The following is a 19431-nucleotide window of genomic DNA, read 5'->3' on the forward strand; positions in this document are numbered from 1 at the left end:
CAAATATAATCAAGTAGAAAAATTATATTTCCGTAGTTCATTTTGACATACAGCGGCCATACCGGCTTGTCAAAGCCTGATCTCATCAAAAGGGCCTTTTTGGAACCTGGATGGGAGACCGCTGGGAAAATCAGGTGCCAGTAGCAATAAACTGTTGCTGTGTCCTTAGGCAAGATGCTTCAGCCACACTTCATAGTAAGAAAGTGTGCTTGAATGGTCCCAGGGCAGCTGTGACTACAAGAGTATCTTTCCTCCACTGAGTGTGAAGTGAAGGTGTAATAAACTGTAAAGCGCTTTGGGCGTCTTGAAACTCGCTGTATAAATCCAATGATTAATTAAATGATAATAAACACTGGTAAATGTGTTGAGCAGTGTTGATATGACTAGTTTTAAGACAAGAACAAGCTATATTATTAACGTTATTAAAGTTTATTAATCAATTCATAAAAGTTGAGAGAATGTTTAGGCCTTGCTTTGGTCTGATCTACATAATTACAATATTTAAAGATGCTGTACCTGATTTTACTGTCTTATAAACAAGAAAAATAGAACTAGTTTACTATTTTAGACAGGTCCAAATTCATTCTTGATATTCTAATTAATCACTGCAATGAGGCTATAAGCACATTTCACAATTTCAGAGTTTTGCCATCATGTCACTGCTTCCAATAACTATCATGCTAACAACACATCAGCATTACTTATCTGTTCTAGATGTAAAAAAACCAAAAAAAAAACATGTATGTAAGTAGACATAGAGAGCACACAACTGTCTCATTTTGACCCTATAGCTGCTTTTACAGTATATCTGTGAGAAACTTGTTATACTTTATGACATGGAACAGTCCCTCTAAGAGCTTTAAATGCTGCACTGTTCTGTTACTATGAGCACTGCAAGGTTTGTTTAAAAATGGTGTGCAGGAATGAGAATTATTTTACTTCTGACCTTTGCTTAAGAAGTTTTACTGATGTCTGGCTTTTTGAAAAGTATATTCACAGTAGATTATCCCTCTTCTAGTTCCTCCTCACTCCTGACCAAACCTATCTTAAGATCGGAAGACGAGACAAGCTTCTTTAAAGTATTCCTAAAATGAAGGGATTAAATCATAACACAAAGCAGCATAACCAGTTCAAAAGCTTTGTACTTCCTTGTGCTGAATTTTAAGGAGGGAAAGAATGCACAATGACTTCTGAAAGAAAACAGCAGGGGGCCCAAACAATTAACACTAAGTTGGGGCACATGCTGGGAGTAATAAGTAAAAGTGTATAGATTAAAATTAATGCTGTTTAGAGCCCGAGGAGTTATGTACACGATAATGCATTTAAAAAAAGGACATTTTATGGAAACTTGTGTGACATATTGTTGCATATTGTTGCTCTTTGTCCAGTGAAACCATTTTAATGTCTAAATTTAAAGAATCTTGAACACAAATGAATATAATTTTAAGATTGTAGAAAATATTTGTCCACTGACCCACAGGTTGGCTGGTGTGATTCCAGCTCCCACAGATGAATGATGCCGTTGTGTCCTTGGGCAAGACACTTAACCCACCTTGCCCACCGTGTCTGGGTACATTGGTGTGTGAGTGTGTCTGTGAGTGTGTGTGTGAATGGGTGAGTAGTTTCTTGTTGTAAAGCGCTTTGAGTGCCTTGAAGGTGCAAAAGCGCTATAGAAAAATGTGACCATTTACCATTTACCATGACATTACCTTTTAAAAAAAAAATAATAATAATAATTTAATTTTAATTTTATTTAATCTTATTTGTATTTAATTTATATTAATTTAATTTAATTTAATTTATTTTTATTATATTGTTTATTATTTTTATTATTTATTTTATTATTTATTTTATTACTATTATTGTTATTGTTATTATTATTATTATTATTATTATTATTATTATTATTATTATTATTCATTATCATCATCATCATTATTATTGTTTATTTTTATTTTGTATAAGTTATAAAGTATTTTTTCCCCTCTCAGATTCAGGAAGTATGCTGGTTGTTAAAATAAACAGTTTTTTCTCGTTTTTAAGACAGTAAAAATCAGGACCAGCTCTTTTAATGCTAGGGGACAACTGCTCGGAGAAGAATACTGCATCATGATCTGATAACAGGGTCTATGTGCTGTGCAAAGATCCCTTAATTTACTTTCTGAAGTGTAATTTTTATGTCTGTCTCTTCCAGGCGAGTCCTAGACGCAGCCAGAAGGAACAACCAGACGGGTCACTTCATGTGGGTGGGGTCAGACAGCTGGGGGTCAAAGATCTCCCCTGTGATTGGTCAAGAGAGGGTAGCTGAGGGCGCCATCACCATCCTGCCCAAGAGAGCTTCAGTGGACGGTAAGATGAACATGATAAACTCAAACATAGATTAATTGTGTTTGTGTGTGTTTGTGTGTATGTCTTGAAAAGAAAGGACAATCTTTAAGAATTAGCAGTAGCCCCCTATTTTGCAAAATGTAAATCATCAACTTGGTTTTCCGCTCCTAACAAGCACCTCGCATGTAAGTCAGAGCATGTATTTAATCAGCAGTTAACAAACACTCTAAACTGGGCAAAAAGTTGTTAGCAGCTTTTTTAGTGAGTTGGAAAATTTTATTGATGAATCCAAACCTTTCTCCAACTGCTAAATTGTGTCCAGAATGGGATATCCTTTATTTATCACACTATGGGGAAATTCAAAATGCACTCAAGAACAGCAGGGAATTATAAATATACATACAAAAATTTAGATAAATACTAACCTGGCTCATACCAGATTCATTTGTGTGTCACATTATCCATCTGAACGGCTCTTGCTGAAATCATTTGGAAAACGTGGAACAACCTGGTGACTATTTGAATCTGACCGGACGAAGCATCACAACAGCGGAACAAGCAGAAAAATCAAACTTTTGTTACATCCAGTTGAGAGAAAAGCATAGACATCATCCCTGTCCACAAATGCAAAGACATTCTTTATTTAAAATGTTGTTATTATTTTATATTATGCTTGTTCTGGATTCAATGTTTAAGCAAAACTATTATTAAACATTTATTTTAATAAGAAAAGGTTTAACATTACATATCTCGAAAGAGGAGAAAACATGCAGATGCTGTTGACATTTTTCGATAAATATTTAGTTTGACCCACAGCTTAGTCACAGTTTTTAATTTTGACCCTCTATGAATTTGAGTTTGACACCTGTGATATAGACCATCTTGATGCTAAAATCAGCTGAAGTACATCTGTCAGCACCACCATGTTTGTTTATGTTTGTTTGGGCGCTTGGCCTTTTGTACAAACCTCAGTGCTGCGATGTGATTGGTCACTCATGTGGGCACATGCCAAGATGGATTCTCCTGAGTTTGTGAACTTACAAATATTGCTGGAATTGATCTTGGTGTGCAATTAAATATCCCCGCTCTTTGTCTTTTTGTCCTTTTGTTGTATTTTAAGTACAAGTTTAAAAACATGCATTCGTTTGTCTTTATGCCAATTTGCCAATATTCCTTGATGACACTGTAGATGTAATTTATTACCCACACCTATGGCTCTATCGCCTAAAATGTCTAAACACACATTACACATTACACATCACATTAGCTTTCCCAGCAGGGACACAGTGTGCGGTGACGCTCCTGTCTCCACACTCTCACTTTCAGCACGCAACAAGTTTTACCATTAGTCCAGGAAGTAGACCCTCATTTGCTCCCTGTCAGAGCTCCCTATTAGATAATTGACTCCTGGAGGGGCACAGAAACTACGAGATGTAAAGTTAAATTCGGAAATAGAGTGAGGGACAGAGAGAGGGAGAGAGACAGACAGAGGGAGAAAGAGACAGAAAGAGACAGAGAGGGAGAGGGGGGAGGGTGTGAGAGAGGAAGAGGAGAAGAGGGAGAGGAGATGTAGAGTGCCTGTGAATGACTTTTAATGAATCAAAGTTGGCTCTTGCTAGAGACAATGAGAGATAGTTCCCTTTGGGTCATCTGTACAGATAAAATGATAAAATGTCTGTTAATCAGAGTGGCACAATAGTATTTCTGACAGTTATTCGTGGATATATTTCTCCATTTGACTGTGACTAAGTGCTTTTTATAACTAATTATTATCTGTACAGTGTGTCCATTTAATGAGGTCTCAACAATGTCATGACACAAAATTAGTGTAATAATTCAGAGGGATTAACTTATTGGATTCTACTTGTTGAACGATAAAGTGCATAATGGCTTCTAATAAGGATGTATAATAATCTGTAGAGCAGGGGTCTCCAACCTTTTTTCTACGGTGAGCTATTTTTTATAAAACAAAAATATAAATTTAGTGCCTGCAAAAAAACCTGAGTAAATAAAAGAGCCACAGTTAGCCTTAGATGGGGTGCAGTCAGATGCCTTTGAAAAATAAACCATTATCCATTTATTAGAGCACACAGTTGGGCATCAAAATGAGAAATCTACAGTTGTAATAAGCTTTTAATCAATCAAATTTAGGTTCTTCATCACAATAGCATAATTCAGAAATCCCTTGGTAAGCTGCTTGGAAGGGGGTCGAGAGCTAGTGGTAACTCCTGAGCTACAGGTTGGAGACCACTGCTGTAGAGAAGATTGATTTGTTTCAGCTAAAAAAAAAAAAAAAAAAAAAAAAAATCAGGTTTGGTTGCAGATTAGTCGTACTATGTCCATCTACTTGTATGTCTTATTTTTCCAGTAAGGTGCTCTTCTAAATACTCCTCAACTTAACAACAAAAAACAGTCAGATTCCCTTCCTTGTGAAACTATAAAAAACTGACTGATCAGCATAAAAGCGAGATCTGATCCTGTCAGTCTCTAAAGCAAAAACGTATATTATATATTATATGATATTTACTTATACATACTCACTGTTTGCAGGCGTCTCTATAATTTGTTAAATAGTGGAATGGTTTAAAAGTTAATGGTCCTAAAATTGACCATTGTGACCGAAAAGAACATCGTTACCTCATCGAAAACATACCTGGAGTTTTGTTTCATTCACACATCTTTGAATAACCTCTGTCTACATCTCCAAAGCTCAAAATGCTCTGGTCCACTTTGTGATGTCACATATTAGTAGTTTTCAAGCATAGACTGTATAAATAAGTGGACTAAGTGAGTGTGACGTCACCCACAGCGTTCAGTGCCGCTCAAATGAAGCTCACGATGCTAACTGTCACAGGAGCGAATTTGGGAACTACAGTATATTATGAATAGAATTTTTTTGACGGACAAAAGGGGGAAAAAAAACAACAAAACAGAATCATATAGAGTGGGTTAATATGAACATTTTAAGACCAAAATCAAAATGACGAGGCTCACTGCAGCAGTTGCACAGAGAGGGACGACAATATTCCAATATAAGTCAAGGGGAACCAGGGTCAGTAGGAACCGGAAGAGCCGCAGGAAAACTTCTTATATGGAACACGGCAGTTAGTGCATCAGCTATGTCCATTGTTCAGATTGGTGATACCAGGGCTGTAATCATCCAAATGATTCTAGTGAAGGAGTATAAAAACACAGTGGTGCACTTCCTGTATTACCACATCACATCACAAGTTGGAACAGAGTGTTTTCTCTTTGAGCAAAGAGTGGGGCCTAAATATCCGCGATTTTTGTGTTAAAGAGGTGTGAATGAAACTGGTGTTTTTGCGACGAGGAAACAACATTGTAACACATATGAGAAAAAAGCATAATATGGGTCCTTTAAAAAGTAAGAGTTACTTATTTCACGATGATAAATTCTACTTTTTGAAATAGTGCACAGGACCTTTATCTCTCTGTTGCACCACTCTGATTTTGGCTCTGATCTAGTCTTCCAAAACAGAATGTGCAAATATAGCACACGGTTTGGCAGAGACTCCACAGCAGAAGGCGTAACTCTGCAGTCTGAAGTGTGTAATCGCCGCCGGACACTGCACTTCCAGATGTGCTCAACCTGTTGATCTAAAACAGCAGTCTGCTAATGTGTTAGCCCGGGCCAGCACAGGTGCACTCTGGGTAATTTGTTTGACACATGAGGTGATTCATCAAGGCAGCCGCTCGAGCATGCTGCAGGAAGCCCAGTGTAACCCCAGTGTAACCAGGATTTATCTGATTACTTTACTTTGCAATGTGGTGGTTAGTTTTTCATAGTCTGAAATAACTTGTTTAAGTAATTTTTTGGCAAATTGAGTTTTCTGTCTATTTCTACTCTCCAGACCTTGCTGCATCTGTAGATGTAATTAGCTCCATTCTCAGCCAATCAAAAAAACAAAAAGCAAGTCATCGCATTAACACAGGCTGATTATTTCTGTATTTTTACCAAAAACCTTGAAACATGACTTAGACAATTATGCTATCATTATGCTTTTTTCAACATGTAAAGTACTTGCTTTGTAATCAGAATGCTCATTTAAATCCTCCATCCATCCTTTTGTTTTTATCACTGCCCACAGAGAACAGCTGGCCATAGTGACGACAGTTTGTAGACAGACCACAGTTTGTCTACATGAGATGCTAATGCTTTTTCTTGAATGTTCCATTGTCAGTATTGGGAAGGTTACTTTTAAAATGTATTCCCCTACAGATTACAGATTACATACCCCAAAATGTAGTTTGTAATGGAATCCATTAAATTACTTAAGGTGAGTAACGTAATCTGAATACTTTGGATTACTTGGTTTGCTGTAGAGAAGCAAAAACTAGGATATCGTAACATAAGATGTTTTATCTAAAAGACAATAAAAAGCCCAGTCTTTACTTTACCAAATTAAAAATATTATTGATAGAAGAGAAGGAGACACAGCATGGTTTAGTCCTGTTTTAGTCCTTGTTTTAGTCCTGTTTAGTCCCGGTTTAGTCCTGGTTTAGACCTGGTTTAGTGTCTGGCAATGAGTGGAAATACTGAAAAAAAAAAGAGATATTGCCCAAAATGTGAAAACAGGAAAATACCGCCATGTAATCCATTTATTTCAACAAAGTAACTGTAATCCAATTAAAACTCATTCAGACAGTAACTGTAACCAAATACAGTTACTCATAATTTGTACTCTTACTTACTTACGTAACTCCAGTATATGTAATCTGTTACTCCCCAACACTGTCCATAGTATGGGATTAATGTTCCTTTTATTCAGGCGTTTTTATTTCTAAAAATACCCAAAACATGCATTCTTACTTTGAAGAGTCCTCCATAGATCAGACAAGTAACTTTGCCTGGTAGCGATAACTGTCTTCATGGATATAGAAAGAAACAGGTGGCAGACACTACACCAGGAAGGTTATATTGTGCTCCTTTTAGTTTGTGGTGAGGCTAAAAGCAAGAATTAAGAAGTTGAAATCCACCCATTGTTGTTAATACGTTCTCAGATTCTAAAATGTAATGATGTCTTACTCTTAGATTGGGGCAAGAGTCTGTTTTCCCTTTACTATTGTGATTAGCCATGAAATATCTAAAAGGTAAATTCACAAATATTGAACCTGGTTATTTCTATCAGGAACTAGACTCTAGAACTTCCTATGTAATAACAGACATTTTTATTTCTTTTATTGTGCTGTAAGTGTAAAGTATAAATGAATACAAGTCCAATCATTAAGCTTTGTCATGCCTTATTAAGTGCAACTGGTCCACCTCTGACTGTCAAAGGTCTCTTTCAGGAGCAGACTCAGGTTAAAACTCAGGGTCAGAGGTATAAAGCCTGTTCCAGATTAGGTTCAGTAATTTACCATGGTGACTGAGTCAGGGTTTGAGTCAGTCACCCTGAGTTGACCTCTTTTCAGGGTTAACAGAGTCTGAGTTTGGCCTAAACCTGCTTCTTGAAATAGGGCCAATGTGTTCTTAATTGAGTTACTCTGAATATTGTTCCATTTTCTTATTCAATACAATATTTTTATTTATTTATTTTTCATTCTGACCCTTATTTATTATTTTTAAATGCAGCAAAGCAGTGTCACCAAAGTCTCCCCAAAAGTGTGCCTCTTGCAGTAGCGTACAAAGCACTTCCCAATTAACTGCACTCTGAAAACAGCACAGTGTTTTTGTCTAGCTCATTTCTCTTGGTTCTTAGTCACTTTGGCCGCACCAGCTTATGACAGGTTGGTTTCCATTTTTATGACTGGTGAAATGCACTCCTCTCTTCTTCTTCTTCTCTTATTAAATTGGACGTTCAGTGGAGGAGATTGTGTAAGTGCAGTTGAAAATGTTTTCTCTGGGTTGTAGCATTTGATAGGAGGCTGCAGTAAAAGGCATCGCATAAAAAAACTGACGCAGTGCTTTTTCACTATCAGGAACAATTGTAGATACAAAATATGTAAACAACCAGAGTGCTTTCACAAGCTGAACACTTACTTATAACAAAAAAAAAAAAAAAAAAAAAGTTGGTGCATTGTTTGACTTGTGATTAAAATTGTACAGATAGAAAAAAGGGGTAGAATGTTATTATGTCCATAAATGAACTTTTTACTTCAGGAATATATATTTACACACTGTACCCAGTGGTATTGTATGGTAATACATGCATCACTAATTTCGAACTTCCAATCATCGCGTTATGCATACTGGGAAGGATTTTCTGAAAAAGTGAGCATCAAACCGCCATGTTTGTTTTCCCAAGCCAATCTTTTCTTGTCTTTTGAACCATATCCCTTTTGTTTCTGGTTCTGATATTGTCCAGTAACCACACAATTACGATGTCTGAATCCCATAACTAAAATATGACAATATCAGAACCAGAAACAAAAGCAATATGGTTCAAAAGACGAGAAAAGACTGGCTTTGTCAATAGACGCATCCCACTGGGAAATCAAACATAGCATTTTGATGCTCACTTTTTTGGAACATCCTTCCCAGTATGCACTGCGTGATGACTGGAAGTCTGTCATGATGCATGTATTACTGTTCAGGGTCTTAAGGAGTAGTCTGAATAGTAAGAGTACTAGCAGTAGTAATGGTATTTGTAGTGGCAGCAGCAGTAGTAGCAGTAGCAGTGGTAGTAGGAGCAGGAGTAACAGCAGTAATAGCAGGAGCAATAGTAGCAGTAACAGTATTGGTAATATTAGTAGTATCATAGTAATAGGAGCAGTAGTAGTAGCAGCATCAGCAGTATAGCAGTATTAATAGTAGTAGTGGGGGTGTGTGATTCTCTGGCAAAACCAAACTTTATGCTGGAGTCAACTATGAGGCACATTTGTTTTTCTTACTGAGTTATTCTGGACTTGGATCTCAAAAAGTGGTTGTGATGTGTTCTTTTTGCTTTTGGTTTGTCAGTGAATAAAGATGAGCTATTCATATTATATTAACCTTCTTGAAACACAGTATAACACAACGTGCTGCGAGCTGGATATCCTCCCATTGTATTTGAATCTCTTTCTCTCTTTCTCTCTCCTTGCAGCCTTTGACCGCTACTTCCGAAGTCGCTCCCTCTCCAACAACAGAAGAAACGTCTGGTTCGCCGAGTTTTGGGAGGAAAATTTCAACTGCAAGTTAGGCATGCATGGAAAACGACCAGGAAGTCTGAAGAAGTGCACAGGTAAGACCCACAAACAATCTCAACAACAACAACAACAACAACAAGTCAGAGTCAAATCAGCAGAAAATCAAAACAGGAATCTGTGCACGTTCAGCCAGCAATTAGTGGGGATTTTCACAACGCTCAAATCAAATGCTTCTGGCTTGAAGTCGGGTTACACTTGGAATAAATAATTTTGCTCATTTGAGGACTAGTGCTTTGGCTGCGTGGTGTAAGCTGGCCAACCGGTCTAGCAGGTGGTCAGTTCTAATTAAGCTTGTCTCGTCCTGCTCTACATCTGCCTGGTCCCACTGCACTGGTCAGTTTGCTGCTTCTGCCTGTGGTATGATCATGCTAACATCATCAGCTGAAACACATGAGGGGGATGTGTGCGTACAACTTTGGCCTATCCTGAAGCAACTTAATTAAAGCACTACATGAGTTTTACTATCTTAAAGCAGATCTTGACTGACCTTGACTTTTCAGAGCCTAAAGTTAGTTTCTTCCGCTTCTCATTTACCCCGTCAAAGTTGCATTTGGAGTGATTTGTGCTTGTTTGTTTGGGCAATCTTTAAACGCTTTTTTTCAAGACACATATTGCCAATCAACCCTCGTCACTCTTTCACCATTACACCTTGCTCTGTACTTATTTTGTTTTATTATTTTACTATTTTATTTTGTCTGCTCGCTACTATGATGTGCAGCTATCCATCAGAGCTGCCGACTTTTTGTTGTGATGACGCTTACGACAATGTCAACTCCCGTCAGGCACTGCAGTTTTCTAACAAGGAAGTAATCTGTCTTTTTTATTTATTATTATTATTATTACTATTATTATTATTATTAATTTTTTTGTTTTAGATGAATATTGTGATTTAAAATGTGTACGGGTGTCATGGAGTATAGCTGTACAGCAGACTCAAGCACGGTCTCCTTTCAAAACAGAACTAGTTCGTTTTAAATGGTCACTTACCTTATGCATTCTGATCATCCTAATACAAATGCTTTTCACACCTCTCAGAGAAGTCTTGCCCTGTTGATAAAGCTATCAACCACTAGCATGCACTTCCTGATTATCAGACCGACACGCCTGAGGCCATGTCAGACCTGTCTGATCCCACCTCATTTGAAGTCTATAAGCAAACATCATGCGACATTGAAAAGGTGCATGCACTGACAAAACTAATGATGAGGATAATGATTTTAAAGCTTTTTTTCCCCCCCAAAGACCACCTGGAGTCATGTTCGCACTTTTCTGCTTTGGTCCTTGGTTTAAGCCCAGTGTAATGTGCAGATAGACTTGGTTTAGTCCTGTTCTTATCCTTGTGTTGTGCTGGTTTGGTCCATGTTTAACCATTGGTTAAGTCCAGTTTGAGATATACAAATATGAACACACCTTAAAATCTCAATAGGTGGGTTCTAAGGGTATAAATAAGTACATAACCACATAATGGTCAGAATAGGAAGTGAACATGGGGGATCTTCTGGTTCCATCGACTCTATGTCCAGTTGATCTTACGTTGAAAAATCGTCACTCCTTTCTCTGTAACTGCTGCTGTGAACCTCGAAATTTCAAACTCGCCCTACATGATCCAGATGTTTTTATTTTTTCTATTTTGTCCATAAATATATTCCTATTTCAAACATGGAACTCTGCATCAAATTCATCCCTATAATTGCTGGCAGTGAGCTTCATTTGATGCTATGGAAGAAGCCCTCCCTTGCAGTTCGAGAACCACTGTTGTCTGAATGAAAGCTGAATGACCTGGGTTAAATATAATGCATGAACCAGAAAGAAAACAGCCACTTGTTGCGAATTCAAAAGCTAAACCCATGTCACAGATACACTCCTCCTGCTTTATAATGACACAGTACCATACAAATCATCTGTATGTAGTCATACTACATGCTGATGCTGCTATTAATTCACATAATGAGGTTTGTAAGGGCACTGACTCCCATTGACTCTCTATTAGCAGTCGTGCCATCAGAACTCTCATTCTCATGTGTTGAGCTTCTCCGTAGCCAAGCGACAGATTGCATTAATTCCAAATGGCGGGAGTTGTGACCTCCGAGTCATCAACACAGCAGCCAATCAGACGCCGGCTGCTCAAGGTCGCCTAGGTGACTCCACCGATGGAAGTCATTTTTATGAGCCGAGAGAGAGAGACAAATAGAAATTAACTGGGTCAAGTATAGGAAGGAAAAGCTGTTAATACACTGGTACATTAAACCAGTGTTGGCTCAAAAAGAATATTTTGCAGGAACAAGAGACCTCAGAGTTGAGTAGAGCATACAATAACTTATGAATGTGATGTCAATCACATTACAGCTCTAAAGTAGTTGTGTGACCAGTCTGTCCTGCCCACTTTATGTTGGAATAGTTTAAATTCAAAACAGTCTAGATCTGATAAGGTTGGTCAAACAACTGTCTTCTCCAAATACCTTGGAACGGTCCCACCACAGTCGGTAATTTGTATCACGTTGCTTCTTTCTTCAGAACTTACTGTTTTTACTGTTGTTGTCATTTCTTTTTCACAAATTTCCCCAAAGGAATGTCCACTAATGTTGGACCTGATATTAGTTAATTAAACTGTGTAGTAATCTTTCCCTTCACTATTCATACCACCGCGGAAATGAAGATTAATGTATTTCTATCTGAGCTGACATGGTTATTCATTTCTATAGCTGCTACATTCATCGTTTTCTAAGTGTTGATTAAAAAGCAAAGTTGAACAAGAGCAGCGTGTTTTCTGCGGCGGAGTGAGAGTATCTTGTTTTCTTGGTTTAGCCGTGAGTGGAGCACCGAGCAGCTGTAATACTTTGTGCAGAGCTGAGGAGGAGTGCAGTCAGGTAAAACGTCGGCCTGGGGGAACAGAGCACAAAGCAGACAGATCTCAGATAAGCTCTCACATCCTCGCAAACATTAAGCTCCAGATCAGGTTAAAAGCAACAACCACTGGGTTAATTCTCACACGTAATCCATACCTCTTACCCTTGTATCATGGAATTCAACCAGGAGTCGTACACAGAGAAATAGATACACTTTGGACACTGGTAGGTAGAGATGTCAGTCATGCGGCAAAGGGTAGTTTAAGATATCTGTTAGGGCAAGTTGTAGCTTCAGATGCACTGCAGAACATTTCTAATGGAAGGTCCGCCACCTCCTTGTCTCAATGGAAATGTTATTTACCTTTGTTGAGAATGTTCCACAGTATAGATTAAACCTATCTATCATGCAGATGACAGCACTACACTACATTACAATCCAGATCTGTGGAGAGTCGCCCCTATTCACAGAAGGACTGATTGTATTTTTGATCAATAGAAACATGAGTAATGAACAAATGCTAGAAGGATATATTCAGTGACATAGCCTGAAACATATGAGCTGAAGCAAGAGCATTTCCATGGAGACAAACAGGTGGTGGGCCCTCTACCAGAAAAGTTGCGCAGTGCACCTTTAAAGGGTGCTGGTTTGCTACTGCAGAATAATGCTGCAATCATTTGGTGATTGACTGATATTAATGAGTGGCTTTTTCATGATTTTTTGTGTTCCTTAATTAGGATTTATTGCTTTAGAAATTGACTATCACAGGAATCTAAAATATTGTAACGGCGGTTATGTGAAAAAAATGTGAGAACAGGTTGGCTCGTGTTTCAGATTTATTAGAACCGGCAAAATAACAACAGTGCAGGGTTAAGTTTCACACACTTCTGCCTAACTCATGGTCTGAACGCTCCCCCCCGAAAATGACCTGTCAATAACTAGCCCCAAATAAAAAAATAAAATACAATTTTAAAAAAGTCCCATAAAATACTGCGACACAGTTTGTAGGTCGCTACAATATATTGAAAATTACTTTGAATGTGACTATACAGTTAGAACTCTATGTTGGTTATAAGGCCTAATGAATGTCATCTTTTAGGATACCTTTAATTCAAGAGTATTTTGGCATGGTTAAAAAGAAATAAAATAAATAAATAAATAAATAAAGTTTTAAATCAGATGCCTTTCCTTACTTAAAATCACCACTACAAGAAACCAGTCTGCTTTTTGGGGCCCTGGTGTACAGAAGTGGCCTAAGATCGCACCCTCCCTTCATTTCCTTAAGAGGCAGCACAGCCCTCCTGCAGTGCACCATGGGATTACACCGACCCAGGGCAGGTGGGTGGGTTAAATCTAGACACTGTCACCTGCAAGCAGCGGAAAATTGAAGCGCAGTAACCAATTAGAACTGAGCTTTGCATAAAGTAGGATTAAGGATTTTTCTGAGAACTTGACATTCTGTGGGTGGCTTTTTATGCGTTTCGTTCATCTGAGAATATATGCTTTATTTTGAGCCATGTGAAGTAAGGAAAAATAAACATCATAGAGATCCTGGATTATATAAAGGATACCAAATGCTTTGTAGACCATATCATGTAGAAGTTAATTTTACTGATCTTAAGATGCAATATAAGTCTTAAGGGTGAATGCCCGTTGAATCAGTATGTACGAGGTTTTGTTTCATTCACACATGTTTAACACATAATCCCTACATACTTAGATGAGTGTTTTCAATTATTCTCTCAAACTGAAAACATTGTGATGTTATGTGGTAATACAGGAAGTGCTCCTCTGTGTTTTGGAACTCCACACTTTCACTTCAAACTTTCACACTTTCACCAAAGCATCATATAGTGACTCACATGGCTCTTTCTTACAAAATTTCAATAGACAAATATTTTCTAATTAGTCTGAAACAGTGTGTATAGCAGTTTGATATTTTTTGCAAAGGCTTTTACACCTCCTGTTTACTAATTTAAGAGAAAAATTTGGGGGCACTTCAGCTTTAGCGTGTATTCGTTTCAAATAATCTCTAACCCACCACAACATTCCTTATTATACAATATTTCACTATGAATGTGACAAATAAACCGGGTCCGTAAATATAACAGACTTTTATGTGAGCTCACATATTAAATTCCAGTTATAACCAACCTCTGAGTGAAACTGCAGCATTTGTAATAATGTATGTTTTATGTCGCCATCATTCTCAGACAGACTTTATTGAGATGATTCATAGTGACGCAAACGTGTGCACCAGAGCTTTTCTCGTTCTGTCAAATGTCATTTTGATCTTTTTCTACCTGCATCTTATATAACAGAAATAACGGCTTTTTTTTTTTTTTTTGTGTGTGATATATTTATAAATGCATATTAAGGTAACCTTCAAAATATCTTTAAATTATTTTTTGTATGATTTTATTGTATGGACCTTTTTGAGTGAAGAAACACCAGTGCATAATGATGCTGTGCAAAAAGGATCAATGATGTAAATTTCATGAATTCAGACCATAGACTGTATATATAAATGGACCACCGGGTTCCAAATAACAGGGGGGAACTTCTGGCTCCATCAACTCCAACTGACTTTACAATGAACTTCATCATTTTGGTCTTAAAAATATTAACCCAGTCTACATGATCCCTGTGTTTTTCGTTTGCTATTTTATCTGTAACTAAATTATATTTCTAATATGGAACTCAGCTCCAAATTTGCTCCTATAACTGCTAGCCTTGTGAGCTTCATTTGACTGGAGCAAAACCGATGGGTGAGGTCACACTACCTTAGTCCACTGCACTACAGTCTATGGTTCTGACCCAACATACATGACAAGAACCTGTTTTGTCTCCACACCTTTACTTGTTGCTTTTCTGGTGATACTTTCACCTCTATAAGACCATGTTGAAAATGTGGTGATGCAACTCAAGGAGCTATCCAAAATAAAAAAATATATGTAAATGCATAAATACATAAATATATAATTCTGTATCAAAACAACCAATGGATTCCTGCTGTGTAATCAGCACTATCAAGTGTAAAGTGGAATTTGCTGCCAACAAGTTACACCTACGATAAAGTAACATATACTTTTTAGGTAGATATTGCAGGCTTTTTTTTTTTTTATTATTATTATCCTGTTTTGTGTTACAATATGGCTAACCACTCTGCCACACTGCACTGAACGATGACTTCTCAATCCAACCTCTCCTCTGTTTCATTTTGTCATTATAGACACTGGTTTGTTTCAACTTTTTCCTCAACTTAGCTATTTGTTGACTCCTATTATGCAACACCAATAGAAAAAAAAAAAAAAAAGATAAGAGGCCAGACTGACTTTTGATCTAAAGGATGCAAATACATGTTATGGATTGGGCTCCAATGAACGCTGTCTCATATCAAAACTAATCACCACTTACGCTGTGCTATATTGACAACCCTTGGCTTGAACACAACATGCACTGGGTGCCTGCTTGATGCCCTTTTTCTAAACTCCTATATTATTGATTATTTATCTTTCCTTGACAGATTAGCCCTAAAGCTAGCTCATGGTCAGACAAATATGGATGGATATAGCAAGAGATTTGTTCTGGACAGTACACGTGGGGTTCCTCAATTGCTAACACTTTTTTTATAACAAGAAATGTCCCAAAGATAATAAATTATTGATATATTTCATTATTTTTTATTTTTTAATTTTGATTTTTTTTTTTTAGTAAGCAGAGCACTATACCAAGTTGTCATTCAGTTTGATAAATGAAAAGACAGCTAATGATCCCACAATTATGATAATATATTCACCACCAGACAGACTTTGTTTGTTTTGGAATCTATGTAGAAACACTTAAAAAATGAATAATAATTATTATATCTGCTTCTGTATTACATTACACATTACACTGTGTTACTTTGCTGATGGAGGGTCTGTCAAATACTTTTCTCCATGGGGATGTTATCGCTTTGTCTAGAATGTTTCACAGTAAGGCGTTAAATCTTTCTATCTTCATGGAGATCAAACCAGATCAAGTTACAGGTCAGATCTGTGGAGAGGCGACCCCACTCACAGTCAGAATACCTGTTTTTGTAGGTATTTTTGAGCTATAAAACCACCTGTAATTGAGTAAATGTAAGGTAAAGCTGTTTAATGTCATACTGTGGAACATTCCAGACAAACAAATGACATAGAAACAAGTAGGTGACGGACACCAACCAAATTTACGTAGTGCACCTTTAAGAAAATAAGCAACTAACTGCGTCTTTGGCTATAGGGTAAAAATGTAAAAATGAATAAAAGGTGTGAGCGTTACTGGAGGAGGGGACATACATAGTATGTGTCTCTAATTGATGTTTAATTAAAGAGCTTGTCCAAGTCATTAGTCTGTCTGTCATGCGTGGGGCCATCAATCACCGTGTGTGTAAAACAGAGCTGACACGCTGCGCGGAGGAGGACGACGCATCCATCATCGCACAGAGTCACTCAGTGTTAGTGTGAGCATTTGCACCACACCAGAGCCAGAATGTGTATGTTGTGTTTGGATATTGGGGTTCAGGAGAAAAGCACAAAAAAACAGGCACAAATATTTTGAAACATAGCTAGCTTAACTGATGAGCAATATATATTTTAAGATCCAAAAAGGTTTGAATTATGAGTAAGCATATACGGAGTGTTGATAGCTATAACACTTTATTAACACTTTTATTTATTTATTTATTTATTTTTTACATATTTAAAAAAAGACAAAACTAAACAAAACCTAACAGAACACAAATATAACAAAACAATGATCAAAGTATTTGTCTGTTTTAAATGTTCACATTTTGGAACAAAGACAGAACCAAACAAAGCATAGCAAAAAGTATAACATATAAAAAGGTTTAAAAGTCCTTTTACTTCAAAGACAATGCTGGAGAAAATCAAACTTTTATGAAAAACATAATAGTAGAACGTCAAAGTCCCAAAGTGTAATTAAATTGGCTGACCCGGCCCTGTTGTATTCTCACATATCACCGTTAGATGTTATCTACGTTACTGCTGTCTGATATTGTGCCCTTCTCTCACACTGATTGGTCAAAGTGATCATGTGATAAATTACTGTGCTTAGCACTACTGCCCATGCTCAATCGGCCCAGAGCCACCGGAAGTACCTCACCGGGCTAAAGGCTAATCTGGAGTCATGTGTCATTGACTTGAATGGGCAGCAGTTAACAGGGTCTCAGTGATTGGTCCCTTCCTCTGTCATATGACCTTCAGAGGGTGGTTTTCAGGATGATTCAGCGTCAGAAACATCTTGGGTCACATGCAACATTTGATAATTAGTAAAACTTAGATCATATGGAGATCCAATCATTTCAAAATGTCAGTGATCAACTTGGGTATTTTTAATGGACAGATCTAAAGCCAATCTTCTGTCAGTAAAAGCATATGGTTTGGAGTTTAGACTGGGGCCACCAGAAGTAAAAACAGTCAAAAAAGTTACAAATTGTATCTTTAACAGTATTGCAGAAAATTCTAAATGAAAATTTTGTACATCACAGCCTAACCAATACTTTTAATATAAGAACAGAGTGATAGCATTGTCTCATGTTTAGCACTATAGGGCAGAGTGCATTGAATGTCTTAAAAGTACATTTAAAAGCCAATTTCCGAGTAGACAGACTGCACCATATGCTAGAGAAAGATAAGTGAAGCATAAACTGTCTTTAATGTTAAAAAGCAGCATGTAACTTTCATGTTGGCACCACGAACAGTTGGTGAGTTTTATAGTGTTATCAAAGTTCACAATGTTTCTCTTCTCAAACTTGTAGGAGGTCAGTGAGCAATCCTTCAATGGAAAACTACAATGACTGTTGAAAGCCTTTGCTTCTGAAGGTTTTTGTTCCTTTTAATAAAAAACTGCATTATGTCTTTAGGAGAATACCCCCTCTGTCATCCAACTATAGTAAACACAGCGAGAGGGACTAAACCAAGACTAACTCTACTGCGTTGAAACTGACTGCACAGAGCACTTTAAACAAGACATTAAACAGTGTCTTGGTTCCTGAATGTATTTTGGATTGAAGGGGTAATTGGAATATCTGGAGAAAACCCACCCAAACAACATAGACTGTCTAAAGAAGTGGACTAAGGGAGTGTGACGTCACCGACTGCTTTTGGTCCTGTCAAAACAAGCTCACGATGCTAGAGGTTTGAAGCCAGGCTCCATATTAGGATTAGGAATTTATTAATGGACAAAATTACAAAATAAAGACATTGTGATCATGTATAGGCAGTTAATACGAACAGTTTTAGACCCAAATTCCAAAGCTCACTGCAGCAGTTTTAGAGAGAGGGAGAATTTTCTCAAGGTAAATTCAATTGGAAATGGCATCGAAGGAGCTGGAAGAATCCGTGTATCATTCGCTTTTCAATATTAAAACAAAAATTAAAATTAAAAAAACGAAAAAACAACTGTTTTCATCATTATTTGTTTCCAAAACCAAAATGAAAAAACGGATAACATTTCGTTTTTTTTCAATTTTCGAGTTTGTGTTTAAATGAATAATGGAAAAAAACAGATAACGACCGTTTCCCTTTTATGTGACTTAAACTGCAATGCCGGACTTTTGCGCTGCATACGGACGGAACCAGGACTAAACCAGGACTAAATCAGGTCCAGGACCAGACTGGAACCAGACCAGGACTGAGACTGGGACTCAGACTGTGACCAGACTGAGACTGAAAAAATGAAAAAACAGATAACGATTTGTTTTTTCATTTTTCAGTCCCAGTCTGGTCCCGGTCTCAGTCTTTTGGTTTTGGAGACAAATAATGAAGAAAATAGTTGTTTTTTCGGTTTCTTATTTTTGGTTTTATATTGAAAAACGAATGAACGATGATGCACAGATTTGAAAGCGCCTCCCTGAGCACTTCCCATTTGAAACACGGCAGCTAGCAAGTTAACTATGTCCATTTATATAAGCAGTCTAAGGGTAGAATGTGCAAACTCTACAAAAACAACCAACCCGAGCCAAGATCCTGCTTGATGTGAGGCGAAAATGCTTCCCAATCTGCCACACATGCAACATTTTGAGGACAATTTTTCCTATTCAAAATATATATTATTTTGTTAATCACT

The 19431-nt window shown here is 37.3% G+C and overlaps 1 protein-coding gene across 1 annotated transcript in view; it reads left to right on the forward strand.

The window, feature by feature from the left end:
• LOC110161404 (metabotropic glutamate receptor 8-like) overlaps positions 1 to 19431 on the forward strand; it is a 281793-nt gene that overhangs the window by 145330 nt on the left and 117032 nt on the right. The window contains 2 exon segments of the mRNA XM_055154099.1: positions 2195 to 2349; positions 9372 to 9509. Of these exon segments, the coding sequence (XP_055010074.1) occupies positions 2195 to 2349; positions 9372 to 9509 (293 nt within the window).

This window comes from Boleophthalmus pectinirostris, unplaced genomic scaffold (assembly GCF_026225935.1).
Source record: "Boleophthalmus pectinirostris isolate CB_2022bp ecotype Guang Dong unplaced genomic scaffold, ASM2622593v1 HiC_scaffold_18, whole genome shotgun sequence".
NCBI lineage: Eukaryota > Metazoa > Chordata > Actinopteri > Gobiiformes > Gobiidae > Boleophthalmus > Boleophthalmus pectinirostris.